This window comes from Lissotriton helveticus, chromosome 4_2 (genome assembly GCF_964261635.1).
Source record: "Lissotriton helveticus chromosome 4_2, aLisHel1.1, whole genome shotgun sequence".
NCBI classification, from domain to species: Eukaryota; Metazoa; Chordata; class Amphibia; order Caudata; family Salamandridae; genus Lissotriton; species Lissotriton helveticus.
Genome location: NC_136064.1, coordinates 149878731 through 149899771, shown reverse-complemented (window position 1 = coordinate 149899771; position 21041 = coordinate 149878731). Strand labels below are relative to the sequence as shown.

Below are 21041 nucleotides of genomic sequence, written 5' to 3'. Positions count from 1 at the left end.
GGATGGAGGAGAGGGTGGATCTCTTTGGGCACCCCTAGTAAGGATCCAAGGGATGGAGGAGAGGGTGGATCTCTTTGGGCACCCCTAGTAAGGATCCAAGGGATGGAGGAGAGGGTGGATCTCTTTTGGTACTCTTAGTGAGGATCCAAGGGATGGAGGAGAGGGTGGATCTCTTTGGGCACCCCTAGTAAGGATCCAAGGGATGGAGGAGAGGGTGGATCTCTTTGGGTACTCTTAGTGAGGATCTAATGGATGGAGGAGAGGGTGGATCTCTTAGGGGGCTCTTAGTGAGGATCCAATGGATGGAGGAGAGGGTGGATCTATGTGGGTACTCTTAGTGAGGATCCAAGGGATGGAGGAGAGGGTGGATCTCTTTGGGTACTCTTAGTAAGGATCCAAAGGATGGAGGAGAGGGTTGGTCTCTATGCATACTCCCAGTGAGTATTCCGGTGATGGAAGAGAGGATGGATCTCTCTCGGCACTCCTACAAGGATTCAAGGCATGGAGGAGAAGATGGATCTCTTTGGGTACTCCTGGTGAGGATTTGAAAGAGAGAGGAGAGGGTGGATCTCTTTGAGCACTCCTAGTAAGGATCCAAGGGATAGAAGAGAGAATGTATCTCTTAGGGGGCTCTTAGTAAGGATCCTAGGGATGGAGGAGAGGATGGATCTCTTTGGGTACTCTTTTGAAGGATCCAAGGGATGGAGGACAGGGTGGATCTCGTTGGGTACTCTTTGGAAGGATCCAAGGGATGGAGGAGAGGGTGGATCTCTTTGGGTACTCTTAGAAGGGATCCAAGGGATGGAGGACAGGGTGGATCTCTTTGGGTACTCTTAGAAGGGATCCAAGGGATGGAAGACAGGGTGGATCTCTTTGGGTACTCTTAGAAGGGATCCAAGGGATGGAGGGCAGGGTGGTACTCTTTGGAAGGATCCATGGGATGGAGGTGAGGGTGGATCTCTTTGGGTACTCTTTGGAAGGCTCCAAGAGATGTTTAAGATGGTGGATCTCTTTGGGTACTCTTTGGAAGGCTCCAAGGGATGGAGGAGAGGGTGGATCTCTTTGGGTACTCTTAGTGAGGATCTAGGGGATGGAGGAGAGGCTGGATATCTTTGGGTACTCTTAGTACGGATCCAAGAGATAGAGGAGATAATGTATCTCTTAGGGGGCTCTTAGTAAGAATCCAAGGGATGGAGGAGAGGGTGGATCTATTAGGGGGCTCTTAGTGAGGATCCAAGGGATGGAGGAGAGGGTGGATCTCTTTGGGTACTCTTAGTAAGGATCTAAGGGATGGAGGAGAGGGTGGATCTCTTTGGGTACTCTTTGGAAGGATCCAAGGGATGGAGGAGAGGGTGGATCTCTTTGGGCACCCCTACTAAGGATCTAAGGGATGGAGGAGAGGGTGGATCTCTTTGGGCACCCCTACTAAGGATCTAAGGGATGGAGGAGAGGGTGGATCTCTTTGGGCACCCCTACTAAGGATCTAAGGGATGGAGGAGAGGGTGGATCTCTTTGGGTACTCTTAGTGAGGATCCAAGGGATGGAGGAGAGGGTGGATCTCTTTGGGCACCCCTACTAAGGATCTAAGGGATGGAGGAGAGGGTGGATCTCTTTGGGCACCCCTACTAAGGATCTAAGGGATGGAGGAGAGGGTGGATCTCTTTGGGTACTCTTAGTGAGGATCCAAGGGATGGAGGAGAGGGTGGATCTCTTGGGGTACTCTTAGTGAGGATCCAAGGGATGGAGGAGAGGGTGGATCTCTTTGGGTACTCTTAGTGAGGATCCAAGGGATGGAGGAGAGGGTGGATCTCTTGGGGTACTCTTAGTGAGGATCCAAGGGATGGAGGAGAGGGTGGATCTCTTTGGTCTCCCCTAGTAAGGATCCAAGGGATGGGGGAGAGGGTGGATCTCTTTGGGTACTCTTAGTAAGGATCCAAGGGATGGAGGAGAGGGTGGATCTCTTGGGGTACTCTTAGTGAGGATCCAAGGGATGGAGGAGAGGGTGGATCTCTTTGGTCACCCCTAGTAAGGATCCAAGGGATGGAGGAGAGGGTGGATCTCTTTGGGTACTCTTAGTAAGGATCCAAGGGATGGAGGAGAGGGTGGATCTATTTGGGTACTCTTAGTAAGGATCCAAGGGATGGAGGAGAGGGTGGATCTCTTGGGGTACTCTTAGTGAGGATCCAAGGGATGGAGGAGAGGGTGGATCTCTTTGGTCACCCCTAGTAAGGATCCAAGGGATGGAGGAGAGGGTGGATCTCTTTAGGTACTCTTAGTAAGGATCCAAGGGATGGAGGAGAGGGTGGATCTCTTTGGGTACTCCTAGTAAGGATCCAAGGGATGGAGGAGAGGGTGGATCTCTTTGGGCACCCCTAGTAAGGATCCAAGGGATGGAGGAGAGGGTGGATCTCTTTGGGCACCCCTAGTAAGGATCCAAGGGATGGAGGAGAGGGTGGATCTCTTTTGGTACTCTTAGTGAGGATCCAAGGGATGGAGGAGAGGGTGGATCTCTTTGGGCACCCCTAGTAAGGATCCAAGGGATGGAGGAGAGGGTGGATCTCTTTGGGTACTCTTAGTGAGGATCTAATGGATGGAGGAGAGGGTGGATCTCTTAGGGGGCTCTTAGTGAGGATCCAATGGATGGAGGAGAGGGTGGATCTATGTGGGTACTCTTAGTGAGGATCCAAGGGATGGAGGAGAGGGTGGATCTCTTTGGGTACTCTTAGTAAGGATCCAAAGGATGGAGGAGAGGGTTGGTCTCTATGCATACTCCCAGTGAGTATTCCGGTGATGGAAGAGAGGATGGATCTCTCTCGGCACTCCTACAAGGATTCAAGGCATGGAGGAGAAGATGGATCTCTTTGGGTACTCCTGGTGAGGATTTGAAAGAGAGAGGAGAGGGTGGATCTCTTTGAGCACTCCTAGTAAGGATCCAAGGGATAGAAGAGAGAATGTATCTCTTAGGGGGCTCTTAGTAAGGATCCTAGGGATGGAGGAGAGGATGGATCTCTTTGGGTACTCTTTTGAAGGATCCAAGGGATGGAGGACAGGGTGGATCTCGTTGGGTACTCTTTGGAAGGATCCAAGGGATGGAGGAGAGGGTGGATCTCTTTGGGTACTCTTAGAAGGGATCCAAGGGATGGAGGACAGGGTGGATCTCTTTGGGTACTCTTAGAAGGGATCCAAGGGATGGAAGACAGGGTGGATCTCTTTGGGTACTCTTAGAAGGGATCCAAGGGATGGAGGACAGGGTGGTACTCTTTGGAAGGATCCATGGGATGGAGGTGAGGGTGGATCTCTTTGGGTACTCTTTGGAAGGCTCCAAGAGATGTTTAAGATGGTGGATCTCTTTGGGTACTCTTTGGAAGGCTCCAAGGGATGGAGGAGAGGGTGGATCTCTTTGGGTACTCTTAGTGAGGATCTAGGGGATGGAGGAGAGGCTGGATATCTTTGGGTACTCTTAGTACGGATCCAAGAGATAGAGGAGATAATGTATCTCTTAGGGGGCTCTTAGTAAGAATCCAAGGGATGGAGGAGAGGGTGGATCTATTAGGGGGCTCTTAGTGAGGATCCAAGGGATGGAGGAGAGGGTGGATCTCTTTGGGTACTCTTAGTAAGGATCTAAGGGATGGAGGAGAGGGTGGATCTCTTTGGGTACTCTTTGGAAGGATCCAAGGGATGGAGGAGAGGGTGGATCTCTTTGGGTACTCCTTGGAAGGATCCAAGGGATGGAGGAGAGGGAGGATCTCTTTGGGTACTCTTAGTGAGGATCCAAGGGATGGAGGAGAGGGTGGATCTCTTTGGGCACCCCTAGTAAGGATCCAAGGGATGGAGGAGAGGGTGGATCTCTTTGGGTACTCTTTGGAAGGATCCAAGGGATGGAGGAGAGGGTGGATCTCTTATTGTACTCTTAGTAAGGATCCAAGGGATGGAGGAGAGGGTGGGTCTCTATGGATACTCCCAGTGAGTATTCCAGTGATGGAAGAGAGGATGGATCTCTCTCGGCACTCCTACAAGGATTCAAGGCATGGAGGAGAAGATGGATCTCTTTGGGTACTCCTGGTGAGGATTTGAGAGACAGAGGAGAGGATGGTTCTCTTTGAGAACTCCTAGTAAGGATCCAAGGGATAGAAGAGAGAATGTATCTCTTTGGGGGCTCTTAGTAAGGATCCAATAGATGGAGGAGAGAGTGGATCTCTTTGGGTACTCTTAGTAAGGATCCAAGGGATGGAGGAGAGGGTGGATCCTTTTTGAACAAACGATCTTTCAGGATTTGGGAAAATGGCGTCATGTCTAAATCTACTCCCCTCCAGTGTGGAGTCCCCCAGGGCTCGTCCTTGAGCCCTACCCTGTTTAATGCTTACATGGCCCCGCTGGAGGAGGTAGTAGCCCCTTTTGGGATTAAATCCATCACCTACGCAGATGACACACAACTAGTCGTCTCGCTGACGCAGCAAGTGGGATGCTCAGATAACCTTTCGGCTTGCCTAACTGCAATTTACTCCTGAATGACAGGATCAAAGCTCAAATTGAACGGAGCTAAAACCGAGATCATGATCCTGGGCCATCAATTTACATCTTTGCCCAAAGCTTTCTGGCCGCCATGCATTGGCGAGTTGCCCCAGCCAAAGGAGAAAATTAAAAGCTTAGGGGTCTGGTTCGAACCCGAACTAACTTTTAGGACACATGCCCAGAAAGTCGCAGGGGGGTGCTTCGGCTTGCTTCGGGCAGTACGGAAAGTTCTCCCCTCCTGCCTTTTTAGTCCACGAAGCTATTAATCCAGGGATTAATCCTATCCAGACTGGATTATAGCAATGCTCTTTTCCTGGCAGCACCGAAAGCCACGATCAATATCTTGCAGCGGGTGCAGAACGCTGCAGCTAGGTTGCTTTTGGGGGCTCCAAGAAGAGCGTCGGCCAAACCATTGCTGAGAGCTCTCCACTGGCTTCCAGTCCATGAACGAATCACCTTTAAATCATCTTGTATCGCTCATAAGACACTTCAAGGCAAAGGTCCTCCGGTTATGAGGAGCCTGATTCGTCCCTACAGACCCGCCCGGGTCCTCCGATCGGATGGGGATAATCTTGCCATAGTCTCGAGAGTGAGGAAGGCCCGTACAGGAGGCCGCCGCTTCTCTATAAATGCGGCAAAAAACTGGAACGCTCTCCCCGGGGATATCCGGAATGAATCTTCCTATCTTAAATTCCGAAAATCACTTAAAACTTTTCTCTTTTCTAAAACCCCTTAAAAAATTCCAGATCCTTTAGAGTTTTCTGTTATCAGTTAGGTAGCGCTGGGACGCTCTAGGGCAGCCATGCGCTTTACAAATCAAATTTCATTTCATGTCATTCATTTCCTTTATTTCATTTCATTTCATTTAATTTCATTTCATCTCTATGGGTACTCTTAGAAGGGATCCAAGAGATGGAGGACAGGGTGGATTTCTTTGGGTACTCTTAGAAGGGATCCAAGGGATGGAAGAGGGTGGATATCTTAGGGTACTCTTTGGAATGATCCAAGGAATGGGGGAGAGGGTGGATCTCTTTGGGTACTCTTAGAAGGGATCCAAGGGATGGAGGACAGGGTGGATCTCTTTGGGTACTCTTAGAAGGGATCCAAGGGATGGAAGAGGGTGGATATCTTAGGGTACTCTTAGTGAGGATCCAAGGGATGAAGGAGAGGGTGGATCTCTTTGGGTACTCTTAGTAAGGATCCAAGGGATGGAGGAGAGGGTGGATCTCTTTGGGTACTCTTTGGAAGGATCCAAGGGATGGAGGAGAGGGTGGATCTCTTAGGGGGCTCTTAGTGAGGATTTAAGGGATGAAGGAGAGGGTGGATCTCTTTGGGTACTCTTAGTGAGGATCCAAGGGATGGAGGAGAGGGTGGATCTCTCTGGGTACTCTTAGTGAGGATCCAAGGGATGGAGGAGAGGGTGGATCTCTTTGGGTACTCTTAGTAAGGATCTAAGGGCTGTAGGAGAGGGTAGATCTCTTTGGGTACTCTTTGGAAGGATCCAAGGGATGGAGGAGAGGGTGGATTTCTTTGGGTACTCTATGGAAGGATCCAAGGGATGGAGGAGAGGGTGGATCTCTTTGGGTACTCTTAGTGAGGATCCAAGGGATGGAGGAGAGGGTGGATCTCTCTGGGTACTCTTAGTGAGGATCCAAGGGATGGAGGAGAGGGTGGATCTCTTTGGGTACTCTTAGTAAGGATCCAAGGGATGGAGGAGAGGGTGGATCTCTGTGGGTACTCTTTGGAAGGATCCAAGGGATGGAGGAGAGGGTGGATCTCTTTGGGTACTCTTAGTGAGGATTTAAGGGATGTAGGAGATGATGGATCTCTTTGGTACCTCCAGTACAAACAGGGAGTCACCATTACAGTCAAATAAAGGAAACAGATGATGGTGTTTTTTTTAGCTGGGCTGCAATCGTAAAGAATTCAATATTTTAACACTGCCTCCTGCTTTGGTTCTTCCCCTGGGATCTGTTCTAGATATTGTGCTCTTGTGACAGAAACTGTTAACCTCATATCCCCACCCACACATTACTGTTACTTGGGATGCCAGCAAATCCGTGGATGGAAATACTGGAAATGATATGTTTTGATGAATACCCTGCAGAAATCAGACCTACTATGAAAATGTTCACATTTTCTTCACTGGTATTCCAGACTTTGCCTCCTTGAAACCTGTGAAATGTACGGGCCAATCACCATTTCCAATTGGTTCTCCCACTGAACTCATAATGTCAATTGTCCCATTAACTCTCATTACTGGGCCCATCAGAATTGACATTACACTCATGATGAGGGCCCACATGATTTTTACTAATTCACACATTTCTCCTTTTGTTCTTTTGTTAGTTTAATTCTAGGAACCATGACTGCCTGGGCACATGCATGTGAGTCACACTGAAGTTGACGCTTGAATTTCATTGGGATCTGTGTGGACATATCAAAAGCCACTGGCATGAATGTCATATTCTCAATCTGGAAATGTACTGCTATGACCTAGCAACAGTTCTTACCAAATGTTGTTAGCTGCTTTTGCTTCATAATAAAATAGTTTCAGGTTGCTCTGGTAAGGGTCTCACCGAGCTTGTCCGAGCAGCGCTGGAAACCAGGGAATACAGCTCCTGGAAAAAAAAGAAGAGAAGCGTAGATGTGCTGGGGGTTGGTGGCAGGAGGACAGGTATTTATTTTTACATTTTTGACAGGGAGGAGATATTTGATATTTGATATTTATTGACACTTGTAAAGCGCGACGATCGCTCCGGAAGGAGCATCTTGGCGCTGAGGAGAGGCCATATAATGTATGGTTCCCCATTACTCCTCTGCCTCTGCACAGCTGTTTAAAGCAGGGGTAGCCATATAGGGAAGAGGTGTGGCACCGCGGCTAGGGTGAATGACTCCGGAATCTGGGGATCACGGTTCAATTGCCGGCACCAGCGGCAGATTAGCCCGGCACCATGTGAATTGTGAGCAATAGCTTGCTTAATCTTCCCGACGGCTCCCATCGCCTAGAGACCCTTAGGGGTGATTGTGCGCTTTACAAATGTGGATTATTATATAATATAAAATTACAGATGTTTTAAAAGTGAATTATAGAGATGTTTTTAACCTCAGGTTTCAATTGACATCATCGACAGCTCAAGCTTCACTCTTATTGTCTATTTATTTATAACTAAGAGCCCCTCAGTGAAAAACATCCCCGTACTTCACTGTTACCCAAATATAGTTCTATGAACATTAGATACTTTAGTTATCACTACAGCTGATCACTTCCATAATATCACAGTATCACAGCTTATTATGAATTTAACCCTTTGCTAGTTTTCAGATCCGGTACTACAGGGACATCCTGGTCATGCTGTTTGCGGCTTCTGAGATAAATGAGAACTCGGATCTTCTGCCAAACCTGACTCTTGCACTAAGGATCTCAGACTCCTGCATGAGTGAGACGAGAGCCTTGGAAGGGATTCTCCTAATGCTCGCTGGAAAAGAAGAGCTGGTCCCTAACTACCAGTGCCAGCCTCAGGCAACTCCCTTTGGTTTTGTTGGAGGAATTGCATCTTCAGTTTCCATAGCGATGTCCAATTTGCTAGATGTCTACCGGATACCGCAGGTATGGATTTTTAGACTGGAATATGGCATCTGTTATTGTTTTGTTTTATATTTTATCTTGTAATGACTTCTCCAGCTCACTTTATAGAGCACGGGTCTGTGGTTGTCACTACAGAGAACCAGTCTGAAGTTGGAGTTTGGTGGTCAGTTTCCCTCCTTTGAGGAACAGGGATCTGTTGTTCTTCTTACATAGCACAGGGCCCTAGTTTTAGCTATTGATCATGCTATTGTTGAAGAGCATGGCTCTGTGGTAATGAGGGAAGGCCATGGATCTGTGTGGTGTCTCTCAATGCAGAGCATCGCTCTGTAGTTCTCGTTTCATGGCATAGGTGTCCATTTTTCACTGAAGAAGATGGCCCCGGAGCAGCACCCTCCAGTCTTCAAGGCAGAATACTTCCCCATCTTAAATTCCCAAAGTCCCAGGAATTCCTAGCCACTTGCAAAATATCTGTATGTCAGCTGGAGAAAACCACCTACCGGTCCAGTCTACAGACTTTAGTGCAGACTCTAGGACAGCTAGGAGACACTTTGATCCAGCAGCTGGACAGCAGAGTCATTAACAGGGGTTGTAAATACCAGAACCTCATTTAGGAGATGAGTCGGACAATCATGGAAAACTTAGGGGCAAATTTATGATGACTGGTGCAACCCTGCAAATCAGCAGAGATGTGCCAGATAAGATGCGTCACACAAGTTTACCCTTGCACCACCATGGATGCGCCGCATTTACAATGCGGCGCATCATGACGCAAGGATGAACAGATCCGTGAGGCACCTCCCGTCAGAAGGGTGGCGCATTGCTGGAGTCGTGTCGCAAGCATGACCCAACTCCAGCAATGCTCGTGGCCTGCCCATACACAGCGTGGTGCGTCCATCCTTACGCCTGCTTCAAGCAGGCACAAGGTTTTGACGCAGCAGCGTCGGAAAAAGGTGACTGAGTGAAATCTTGTAGAATTAATTAAGGCACTTTTCCGAGGCGTTCCTGCGCCAGAACTCCCACATGAAACCTGACACAGGTTTCATGTGGCACACGGCTTTACAACGTGACACATCTCCCTAGATGTGCCACATTGTAAATACGTCGTAGCATGGCTCTAGCTTTAGGCCGCCGCGTCACAGAAGTGACCCAACAGTGGCGCAAAAGTGGCTCACAGGACTTGTAAATCTTCCCCTCAAAATACAATGCAAAATGCAGATATGATAAACACTGTAATATTTCCGCACTGCATACCCGATAACCAGGAAATTGGTGCATCATCCTCGTCTCTAGGCCTAACATTGGCAAACCTATATTTGGGTGACGCTTTTGTCTGTAATGTACAATAGAGTGGTTCAGACAGCTCCTGACCTGGCAAGGGTATATAAAGACATGGGTCCTGTGCTCACTGTGCAACTGGAACCAAGCGACATCCAACTGAAATAGCCCAGCCAGGGTCAAATTGGTTTTGGGTTGCTTGTGTTCCAGTTCAGAGAGGGCCTGGCTCGCAGTTCTTGCAGGACTGTTCCTAATAGAGCAGGGTCAAGATTAATTTACATATGACTGAGCCTACACTGAGGTAGCATAGCGGGCAAATTAATGAGCCATTGGAATGCTGCCCGATTGATAGCCAGGGGTTAGACTTACCGTAAGCATTCTTCCCATCACCATTTGTGTGCTTGATATAACACACTAAGTACTAAGCTACACTCAACCGAAGAGCCGACTCAGGGAGGAACTGGTCTTGGATTGCTTGTGATCAGATTCAGGGAGGAACCGGCATGGCAGTTCTGGCTGGACTGTTCCAATTGCAGCAGGGTCAATACTGCTTCGCATATGGCTGGGTCCAAACTGAGGTAGCTTGTTGGGTAAATGAACGAGGAGTTTGAATGCTCCCCAAGCAATTGCTAGTGGTTCAACTTGTTGCAAGCATTCCTCATATCACGTTTGTTTGTTTGAAGTACCCTAAGGAATACATATATGATCAAATCAATGTGATATCTGCATTCAAGATTCTTGTTTACCATGAAATTGCTGTGTCAACCTCATATCTAGGCCTAACTATTGCAAAGCTGAACTTTGGTGAGGCTTTCGCCCATGATGTACATTACAGTGCAGCACAAAACACTTTTCAGTAAAGAACAAAATATGTCTATTAACCCCGCTCACATCATAGAGCCTCACAGGTCGCCTCCAACTCATGAGGGTCTCTTATGTGACAGGCTTTTGTGCACACAGATACCAGACTGAGTGGGACAGTAATCCTCTTCCCTAGGTGCATACACTTATGCTCACAGATGTGCTCATAGTTCAAGTGTAACTAGCCCACAGCCTCTTGCCCCAGCTGGGCGGTGGCGGCTAGCAATAATATCCTATATTGACAAAGTAACAGGTAGAGGACGTAATTGAACACTGCCTTCCTAGGATGAGGACCTCAGTTTTCCCAGCATTCAGCTTAAGGCAACTGAGGTTCATCCACTCAGTAACCTCCGACAGGCACAACCTTAGTAGAGACATATTGGCAGAATGCAGCACACATAGATCGAGGAAGTAACAAGGAGAAATAAATATATTTCTCCTCGTTACGCCTCTCTTGGGGAAGTGTAACCCACACAAGCCCATGGGCAGAGTAACAAACTGTAGCAATTTGCACACCGTTTCGTTACCCCAGATTTTTGTATCCACTCAAAGCCTTTTTGGAGCCACTCAAAACCACGCAAATGTAAGCCTGATTGCTCGGTGCCAAGCTACCAGAGAGAGAGCACAGGTTAATTTACAGTGTGTTTGCGACTTCCCCTGACTATGATTGTTTTACTGTTTTAAGTGTTGCATAAATTCTTTGCACATTGCCTCTTAAATTAATCTTGACTATTCTGTGCTAAGCTACCAGAGAGTGAGCACAGATTAACTTAGAGTGTGTTTGTGACTTCTCCTGAAAATGATTGTGAATAATGCTTGACCAGGGCTTAACCCCAGTCAACCAGAAACCCAATGGCCATATCTGGTGATCAGTGGTGAGTATGGGACTTGTGATTTTGACGTGCTATATAGTGACTTTGTGTACACTACTATTCCACTTCTAAGACCCTTAGGGGATTTTGAATTGTTCTTCAGTTTTTTAAATTGGCTTTTTTCCCCTTGTCTTAATGTAAGTGCCCTATCTTTCTTTTTGCACCATGGATGCCTGCAATTTTGAGATGCTCAGCAGGCAAGAGCTGCTGAAACTCTACAACAGAAGGGACTGAAAGCAGACAAGAAGGCTACCAAAATGGATCTCCAGGTAACCCTCAGGCCTTTGAGGGAGTACAAAGATGGCAGGCCACCTCAGAGAGGGATGAGTTGGTGGACAATGAGGAGGAGGGAGCACAATCAGAGGAGGAATGGGAGGACCCATCCCAGGATCCTGAGATGCCAGTAGGGCCCAACTCGACCTCAGCAGTTCACCAGGATGCCCTAGAGTACCAGAATGGTGCAGGGAGAAGTGTTACTGCCAGGGGCCTGACCGTAGATGAGGTGGAAGACTGGAAAGAGGCGAGGAAGCTCAAACTGAACTCACAAAATTGAGGCTGGAGAAAGAGAAACCTGATGCAAGGCGAGTTTTTAGAGGAGAAGAGACTGGCCATGGAGGAAAGAAGAATGACCCATGAGCTCAGTCTCAGAGAGCTGGATTTAAGAGCCAAGCAGATTCACTCTATCAGGACTGGTGGCAGCATACCTACAGTGTCCACTGGATAAGGAAGGGTCTGCTATCCAAATGATTTGGTGTCCAGTTATGTGGTGGGTGATGACACTGACAAGTGGTTCTCAACTTATGAAGTGGCTCTAAGGGTGCAAAAGATTCCTGAGGATTTCTGTTGAGGTACATGCCCTTGGTGGGGAGGGACCCACATCTGCAAATAGAGGTGGAAGACTGCCACAGTACACACCCATGAAGGCCATACTTGTTAATACATTTGGGTCGACTCCTGAAGAGACAAGCAGAAGTTCAGATGCAGCCACAAGCTTCCACACAGACCCGGGTGGACTTTCTAAATTATTCCAGCAAGGCACTGAAGGGCTGGATGAAAGGCTGCAAGGTTGAGGATGATTCTGGGCTGTACAACCAAATTCTTACGGAGCACAGGCTTGATATTTGTTTTCCAGAGCTGCACCACCACCTGGCTGATAGCAAGCAGACTGACCCAGGAAGCTTGCTGAGGAGGCAGACATCTGGGTCCGCACCAGAGTGTTCAAGAAGACACTGCAGGGCACTCCAAAATGGATGGTCAGGGTTCCCATCAGAAGATGGTGGGGGAGATGAAAAGAAGGAGTTCTCTCAAGGCCCCCAACGTGGTTTTCAAGGAAAAGGGTCAATTCCCAATCTGGTCACCAAAATAAAAAAGTGTTCTTGATAAAAATCAGAACAAAAAATGATGTGAGTGTTATGGGTATGGGCATTAGAAGCGTGATACAAAGTGCGCCGATTCCAACTGGAGGAAAGGCACCGGTGTTGATTGATGTAGTGCTTGTGGAGGAGTCTGTCTCAGTCAGAGGGGCAGAGTCAATGAGAATATCCTACTTTCCCTTGGTGATGGGGACCTGGTGTCCAAAGCCCACATAGTTTACAATATTGTGAAGTATAGGCAGTGGGTCAACGTCAATGTGCAAGGAGTTAAGGCTCTGAAGGATACAGGAAACAGTATGACTATGGTAAGGAGCCAGCTGACTTCAGAATAGATCATACCCAATCCATTACACTAGGTTGTAGTAGCAGACAACCGGGAGCGCCATTACACGGTGACTCTTGTCCATTTGAGTGGGGGGTTCCAGCTCTTCTGAAAGTTGCTTGAGCCCTCCCATACCTGTGTATTGCTTGCTAGGGAATTATTTTGAGCACAAAGCCCTGAAGGAAGGGGATTTCAGGTCACAACTGGTAATGTTAGGGTTGACTGAGTGGATGTGTGCAACCACCAGATCCATGGCTTCCCTGGAAGGGAGTTAAAGAAGTCTGGAGCCTGGAAAAATGGCCCATACAGCTGCCAAAAAAGAGAAGGGCAAGGGTTGTGGGAAACAAACTCATGAATGTCTCCCAGATCAGGTGGATGGGGCACCAGAGGAGGTTGCCCCAATCAATCAATCAAGCAGTCATTTGTTAAGTGCACTACATACACGCAAGGGTCTCAAGGCGCTGGGGGGGTGGTGGGGGCCGCTACTGATCGAACAGCCAGCTCTTTAGTATCCTCCTGAAGGTCAGCAGGTCTTGGGTCTGTCGTAGGCTCAGTGGGAGGGTGTTCCATGTCTTGGCAGCGAGGTGGGAGAAGGATCTCCTGCTGGTGGTAGTTCTTCGGATGCACAGGACGCTGACGAGTGAGAGGTCGGCGGAGGGTAGCTGGCAGTTGGGGGTGTAGAAGGAGAGCCGTCTGTTGAGGTAGAATGGGCCGGTCTTGTGGAGTGCCTTGTATGCGTGGATGAGGAGCTTGAAGGATATCCTCTTGCTGACAGGGTGCCAGTGCAGGTTTCTCAGGTGGAGGGTGATGTGGCTGTGTTGTGGTACATCGAGGATCAGTCATGCCGAGGTGTTTCGGATGTCTTGTAGTCGATTGATGAGCTTGGTCGGGGCTCCCGCATTGAGGGCGTTTCCGTAGTCGAGTCTGCTGCTGACGAGAGCCTGGATGACTGTCTTTCTTATATCTGTCGGGATCCATCTGTTGATCTTGCTGAGCATGCAGAGGGTGTTGAAGCATGAGGAAGAGACGGCGTTGACTTGCTTGGTCATTGAGAGCGTTGAGTCGAGGATGATTTCCAGGTTGCGTGCGTGCTCGGTGGGGGTTGGGGATGCCCCCAGTGCCGTTGGCCACCAGGAGTCATCCCATGCTGACAGGTTAGAGCTGAGGATGAGGACCTTCGTCTTGTCCGAGTTCAGCTTTAGACGGCTGATCTTCATGCAGTCGACGACGGCCTTCATTCCTTCATGGAGGTTGGGTTTAGCAGTGATGCGGTCCTTGGTGAGGGAGAGGATCAGTTGACTGTCATTGGCGTAGGAGATTATGTTGAGGTCTTGCTGTCGGGCGACGTGTGCGAGCGGGGCCATGTAAATGTTGAACAGTGTTGGGCTGAGGGAGGATCCTTGGGGTACGTCGCAGATGATCTCAGAGGCTTCGGAACGGAACGGGGGGAGGCAGACGCTCTGAGTTCTGCCGGAGAGGAAGGAGGTGGTCCATTCCAGACCCTTGTCTTGGATCCCTGTGGCGTGGAGACGTGCACTTAGTGTGCGGTGGCAGACGGTGTCGAAGGCGGCAGAGAAGTCTTAGAGGATGAGTGCTGCAGTCTCCCCGTTGTCTAGCAGGGTCCTGATGTCGTCGGTGGCGGCGATGAGGGCGGTCTCAGTGCTGTGGTTGCTGCGGAATCCGGACTGGGAAGGGTCCAGGATTCTGTTCTCTTCGAGGTATCGGGTTAGCTGTCTGTTAACGATTTTCCCAATGACCGTGGCCTGGAAGAGGAGCAGAGAGATGGGTCGGAAGTTCTAGAGGTCTCTTGGGTCTGCCTTGGGTGTTTTGAGTAGGGCGTTGATCTCGGCGTGTTTCCATCTCTCTGGGAATGTCCCGGTCTCAAGGGAGAGATTAATGACGTTGCGTAGGTGGGGTGTGATGGAGCTGCTTGCTTTGTTGAAGACGTGGTGCAGGAATGGGTCTGACAGAGAGCCGGAATGGATTGTGCTCATGGTCTTGATGGTGTCATCGATGCTCACGCTGGTCCAGATTAGCAAGGAGACATGGTCAATGGAGTGTGGAGGGCCTTTTGTGTTGCTGTCTGTTGGGGCTGTCTGGGTGTTGAAGCTGTTGTGGATGTCTGCTATCTTGCGGTGGAAAAAGTTGGCGAGGGAGTCGCACAGGGCTTGCGACTGCGGGATGTCGTTGGTGTGGAGCTGAGAGTACTTTCACGATGTTGAAGAGCTCCTTGTTGTCGAGGCTGTCTTTGAAGAAGGTCTTCTTGGCAGCCCTGATGAGGTGGTGGTGGTTGCGGACGGCGTCCTTGTGTGCTGCGTGGCTGTCCGGAGTTTGTTCACTGTGCCATTTCTTCTCTAGTTTCCAGCCGGCTTGCTTGGAATCTAGGAGTTCTGGGGTGAACCAGCTGGCCCTCTTGCTGGTGTCTCTGTGGGGGAGTTTCTTCAGCAGGGTGAGGGTGTTGGCGCAATCCTCGATCCAGCGTCTGAGGTTGTGGGCAGCGACGTCGGTGTTGGAGGGTTCAGTGGGTGGGCTGAGAGCGAGGTTTGCATGCAGTTGGTCTTCGGTGATTTTGCTCCACCGGCGGTGGGGGATCTGTTGGGTGCAGTGGTGTGTGGTGGGTTTCTGGAAGGTGAAGTGGATGCAGTGGTGGTCGGTCCAGAGGAGTTCAGTGGTGTGGCTGACGGAGACGTGCAGGCTTGAGGAGAATACTGGGTCAAGCGTGTGACCGGTGCCGTGGGTGGACGTTGTGACGAGTTGCCTCAGTCCGAGGTTGGCAAGGTTGTCAATCAGGGTGGTGGAGTTGCTGTCGTTGTTGTTCTCAAGGTGAAAGTTCAGGTCTCTGAGGAGGATGTAGTCGGTGGAGGTCTGGGCGTGCCTGCTGATGAAGTCGACAATGGAGTCGCTAAACTGGGGGCGGGGTCTGGGGGGTCGGTAAATGAGGGTGCCTCTGAGGGTGGAGTTGGGGTCTGTGCGGATCTGGAAATGCATGTGTTCGGCGGTGCTGAGCGTGTTGTCAGTGCTAGTCGAGACCCTGATGCTGTTCTTGATCACTGGAGAGGACATAACCTCTTTTGGTGACTTGCCTAAACTTGGATAGCAAGTAGAGGGGGGACCCACCAGGGAGGAGTTATGTACAGCACAGAAGGAGTGCCCAACCTTGGAGCGCAGGAGTCAACAGGCCAAAGCCCAGGCAGCTGGTGATGCCTCTAGAAATCACTGCTTCTATTGCGAGGATGACCTCCTCTAGAGTGAGTGAGCCTAAGGAACCTCTACACGGGCAACCATGACACTGGTTCTTCCCCAGTGCTACAGGGCTTTCCTACAGGAGTGGGCTCATGAAATACCCTGGCAGGACAGCTGGGGCAGGACTGTCCATGCTGTAAAATAGACACATCTTGCTGCATAATATAAATGGCAGGAGACAATATTGCTAGGTTTGTGGCCCACATTTAGTCGACCTGGATGAAGATTTCCTCAGATACTTTGTATAGGATTTGCTTGACCTGCCAAGCCAGTGAGAAGAAAGGGCAGATGCTAACTGCTCCCCAGATCCCTTGCCTTTAATTTGCACCCTCTTTGAAAGGGTGAGCGTCGAAATTATAGGTCCAATAGATCCCCTGACAGCCACTGGCAGCAGTTTCAACCTGGTCCTGGGGGATCATGCCACAGGATACCCAGAGACCATGGCTGTCAATGCTGCTCGCACTGACACCCGCCTGCGGAAAGGATTTCCACTCAAGTACTCCTACAAGTTTGATGCATAGAATATTCTGTATGCTCAGATTCCAGGAGTGTGGGATAGAGTAATATCAACCACCGATTGTGGTTGGGTTTGATACTAGCTGCATATGAGGGTCTGGGATCAACACACACAGGAGTCACTGCCACATTTCCTTCCTGAAGCTTCGCTGTTGGTGAAACCAATCAAGGACTATGTCCTCAAATGTGACATATGCCAGCTCAACCATAGCACATCTACCTCAGACACACCTATTGATCTCAGGGAAGCCTCTACCGGTTGTTTATTTGGATCACTGCAGCCCTTTACACTCAGACAGGGCTTACAAGTAGATCTTGGTAGCAGTGGATTCATGCTCCAGATTCCTGCGGGTTTGACCACAGCACTCAGCTGATGGATATGCAATTCTTCATCCGGACATGCGCAAATGGCACACTACATTCTAACCAGGGCCTGGCATAAAAAAGCCATAGGAAGTTTGGGTGTGACCTTGCGGTACTCCTACCCCTACCATTAAGAGGAAAATTTGGTAGGGGGAGGAAAAACTGTGACTTAAAGCAATCCTTAACAGCAAGGGAATTAGGCTTGTGGCAGTTGAGTCAATCACCTGTATGGGGTCCATAGGGCACTTAATAACATGTCAAGAAAATTGCTTGAGTGGTCGTACTCCTTATGAACTTCTGTTGAGTGTGAGAATGTGGGTTCCAGACCTCGATAGTGTCAGCCCAGTGATGGCAGAAACACCGTTTGACATCAATAAATGTTTGGCTGTTTTACAAGAACTCAATGAATTCCGGGCCTCACAAAGACACATCCAAATAAAATGCACCACCACTGGAGAAATAAAGATTGTGCTGGCAAAACTTGCTTGGGTCCTAAAGATTGGGGACCTGGTCAGAGAACAAATTGTGGACAATAAATAATTTGGACCATCTTACAGAGCACTAGTACCTGTCCTGGCTTTTGTAGGTATTAGAACTATACGTATTCCTTCCCATGCCAATCACAGACACAAAAGGTTTGTTTCTATTGATCTCATCAAACCACACTATGTGGACTGATTATCAAAAGTAGGCCGCAAGGGCTCCTGGGTAGCTGCTGCTTTCCTCTTGCTTCCGTTCAGGAAGTTCAGATGAAGTGTTAATAACTACAGAAGATTCCCCTCTCCAAAGAGAAGCTGTAAACAACAATGAAGTGAATGTCTTCCCTTTGGTTACAACTACTACTGCACAGTCAACAAGTACAGAAATCTCTATAAAAAAAAAAAAATTGACAACCTCTATGTGAATATGCCACATATAGAGTAATCTTCCAGTTCTATAAAACCTGCTGAGATGCCAAGAATAGACAAGATGGCATCTGGCTACTTTGTGCATTATGAAGACTTCTCATCAGATTCAAGTGAACCAGAGCTGCCACCAATGCCTCTTCCTTTCAAGCTACGAATGCATGCTCTCTATCTTTGGCTGAAAAAAGCATACTTTGTTGTATCATGGCTACATCTGGATTACAGTTGGTTTACTTTTCATGGTCCTCTGGATTGTTTTGGTAACTGTCTTTTTCCTACTTCTGAATGGACACTATCTCCCAGAAAGCTCTGCAGTACAACTTGTGAACTTGTTTCTAAACCCACATGCATCATCACATGGTGAACTAAAAGACCTGTCCCCGGTTACCATTACATTAGTTACGGTTCCAGAAGGAATAGTTTGGGACAGGGTATCGTATGATGTGTTTGGTCCTACTGAACTTTTAAAAATTCTATATTTGTTTAACCTTTCTTTAAATAAGATCATCACCTCTAGTACTTTCTCTGCTGATTGAACATTGAAACTGCATAATTTGTTTGAAGACCTAGAGCAATCAGCTGAATTTTCTAATGATGATATCTTGTTTTGGAGATATGTTTTGTTATCAATATTATGGTCACTACTTCTTACAATAAGCTAGTATTTCACATGCTATGTATAATTATACTCAATGGGAACACTGTCAAACACAGCCAAAGAGTAGCTCAAAAACATTTGCACAAAAGATTGCTTATTTTTCTGGTTTCAACAAATCAGTCCCAGCCTGTTATTTTTATAGGCTCGCACCTACACCTGCAATGAAAATGATGATAACAAAAATCAAGCTGATATACTCTGCTTCCTTTATTTTCCAACTGCCTTTACAGGTCTTTGGCTTTTGGAAAGACACCATAGACACAAAATGTGTCTGGGGGGGACAACATTTTGGCAGGTTGTCAGAAAACTGTCAGAAGCCAAGACCTGCACCACAGGAGTCGAAGATGCTCCCAACGCCCCACCACCAGCACGGCACCCAAAAACAATATTTCTCTAGGCAGCGCACTGATAGGGGGGAAGTGGAAGACAAAGAGAGACAGCCTGAAGTTGGTGGTTCCACTGAGCACACCGTTGAACCAGCTGAGCATGCCGTTGAACCAGCCGAGCCTGCTACTGCTGTAATGTGCTGTACCTGTAGTGAGTGAATACACCTTATTAAATACAACTCAATTTCACTTGTTCTTTAGCAGTTTGAATAATTACACTTCATTTACCAATTAACCCCCAGGCTATAGCTCCTCTCTGTTATTAGATGTTGGGTATGGAGTATCTTCTGTACCTGTAATTGAAGACACAACATGAAACAAGTCTAACTTCACCCAAGCAATTTTACTATTGTTTTCTATACTCCCATTAACCTTTATCTATGTGCAGATGAACTGCTCGTTGATTAAATAACCTGAATTGAGTCTTGAGGGAATTTGGAAGTTCGCCGTAATGTCTCTAAAATACTTGTATAACCAAATTTAGGAAGTAAGCATCACCAAATAAAAGTAGAATTTGTTGGGGCAGTTGAACGGTGACAGGCACCTCTTACCACCGCCACAACCGGAACACATCAGCTGACTGAATTTGCAGAATTTTCTATTCACTCTGAGTTGTAGGTCCTCCGTCGTTCTAGAAGTGAAGTGTCAAAAGGTCCCACGTTGTGCATGCGTAAAAAATAACTCGAACCAAAAATAGTTCCGTACCTGGTAACTAACGGATAACAATTAAACTAGGAATTGGATGCTAGAATTAAAAATACAAGAGATAACAGCCTGCGTAAAGAGGAAGACAACCGTCTTCGTCAAGCTGAGGGATGAAGTGCACCATTCGCTTCTAGAATTCCAGCGATATGCAGCTGGCTCGTCGCGAGCCGAGAGAGACTAGACTGCTGACCTAGTTCTTGGGTTGTGTCAGCTGCGGCCATACTGGATTTCTGTAACGTTATGATACATTGCCTTACAAACAGTTTGGTCATCAAAAGTTTGTTCCTATGGTGACGCCTTCTGCCTATTCCTGTTTTGGGCATCATTTTCCCTTTATAAACAAAGGTTGCCAAACAGGTCTTGACACAGGTATGTGAAACAAAGCCGTAGTTAGAACATGCCTGAGACCACATCCACTCATTTTCCTAATTAAAACAGTGCAACAAACTTCCTGTCTAGGCATGCAAAAAATGAAGGATTTGAACACTCCTTGTATAACCGCATTTCCATGCTTTGAGAACTTGGAGCATCTAACAGACTTTGGAGAGGATACGCTAGATACCATGATATGTACGATACGTACAATCACATCATTCTGGGGCGGTAACATCATATAGTGTTGGGAAGTGAGGCCTCAATTGGCTAAAAACCTCAACACATTCTCAGCTGAAGGAACACTTGTCACTTCTTTCTGATGATATGGATCTCAGGGATTTTTATTTGCCCCCCCCCCCCCCAAACTCACATCAAAAGTGATTCTTGTACGGAATATACAACCAGTTGTGGTTAATGTATCAACAAAACGCTGATGAGGGATTGTGCAAAATTGACAGGGTTAATTTAGAAATGGATTTTGTTGAGGTTTACAATGGTATAAGGTGTGCCTCTGGGATGGTCTGCAGTTTTTGGCAACAGCATAACCAATTGATCTTTCTGTGTGGTGGGAATCATTTGGCCTATTTTTCAAACAAATTGGAGCTAAACAGCTTTTACCTCATTTTTTATTGCATCATGGCCTTCTGAGTGTTTGGAATTTTAAATAGTATAATGAGCTTTAATGCTTTTTAATGAATATGAGTAGTTTTGAGCCTGTTCAGGACAATTTTGTTAAGGCATTTTGGCTTTCAGAGGGCTTTTTATATTTTGACCCTTAGTATGAGGAGTGGGTGCTATGTTCCCGGGCTAGGCCAACGTAGAACATCTCTTCATTTCCTGCATTGTCCTATTTTTCACTATTAAATTTCTGCTGTGACCTTTTGCACAATTTTTGTGTACAGAACAATGTTGGATTTGTTTCTCTGAGGCTATTTTGTTTACACATCTAACTCCGCACAACATTATCATGATGCCTCGAACATCATGTACAAGACCTCTTTACACACTAAGTACAAATGTTGTTCTATTTTCATCCATGGTGCGGCAGGGATATATAGATATCCATAACATCACTAATCTACACGT

At 47.7% G+C, this 21041-nt stretch overlaps 1 protein-coding gene across 1 annotated transcript in view; it reads left to right on the top strand.

Annotated features, from left to right (window-relative positions):
• Positions 1–501: 501 nt before the first annotated feature.
• The window catches only part of LOC144752004 (extracellular calcium-sensing receptor-like), a 68957-nt gene continuing 48417 nt past the window's right edge, over positions 502–21041 (top strand). Inside the window, exons 1-2 of the mRNA XM_078639963.1 lie at positions 502–536; positions 7831–8122. Coding sequence (XP_078496089.1) covers positions 502–536; positions 7831–8122 — 327 coding nt within the window. The remainder of the gene's footprint in view (positions 537–7830; positions 8123–21041) is intronic.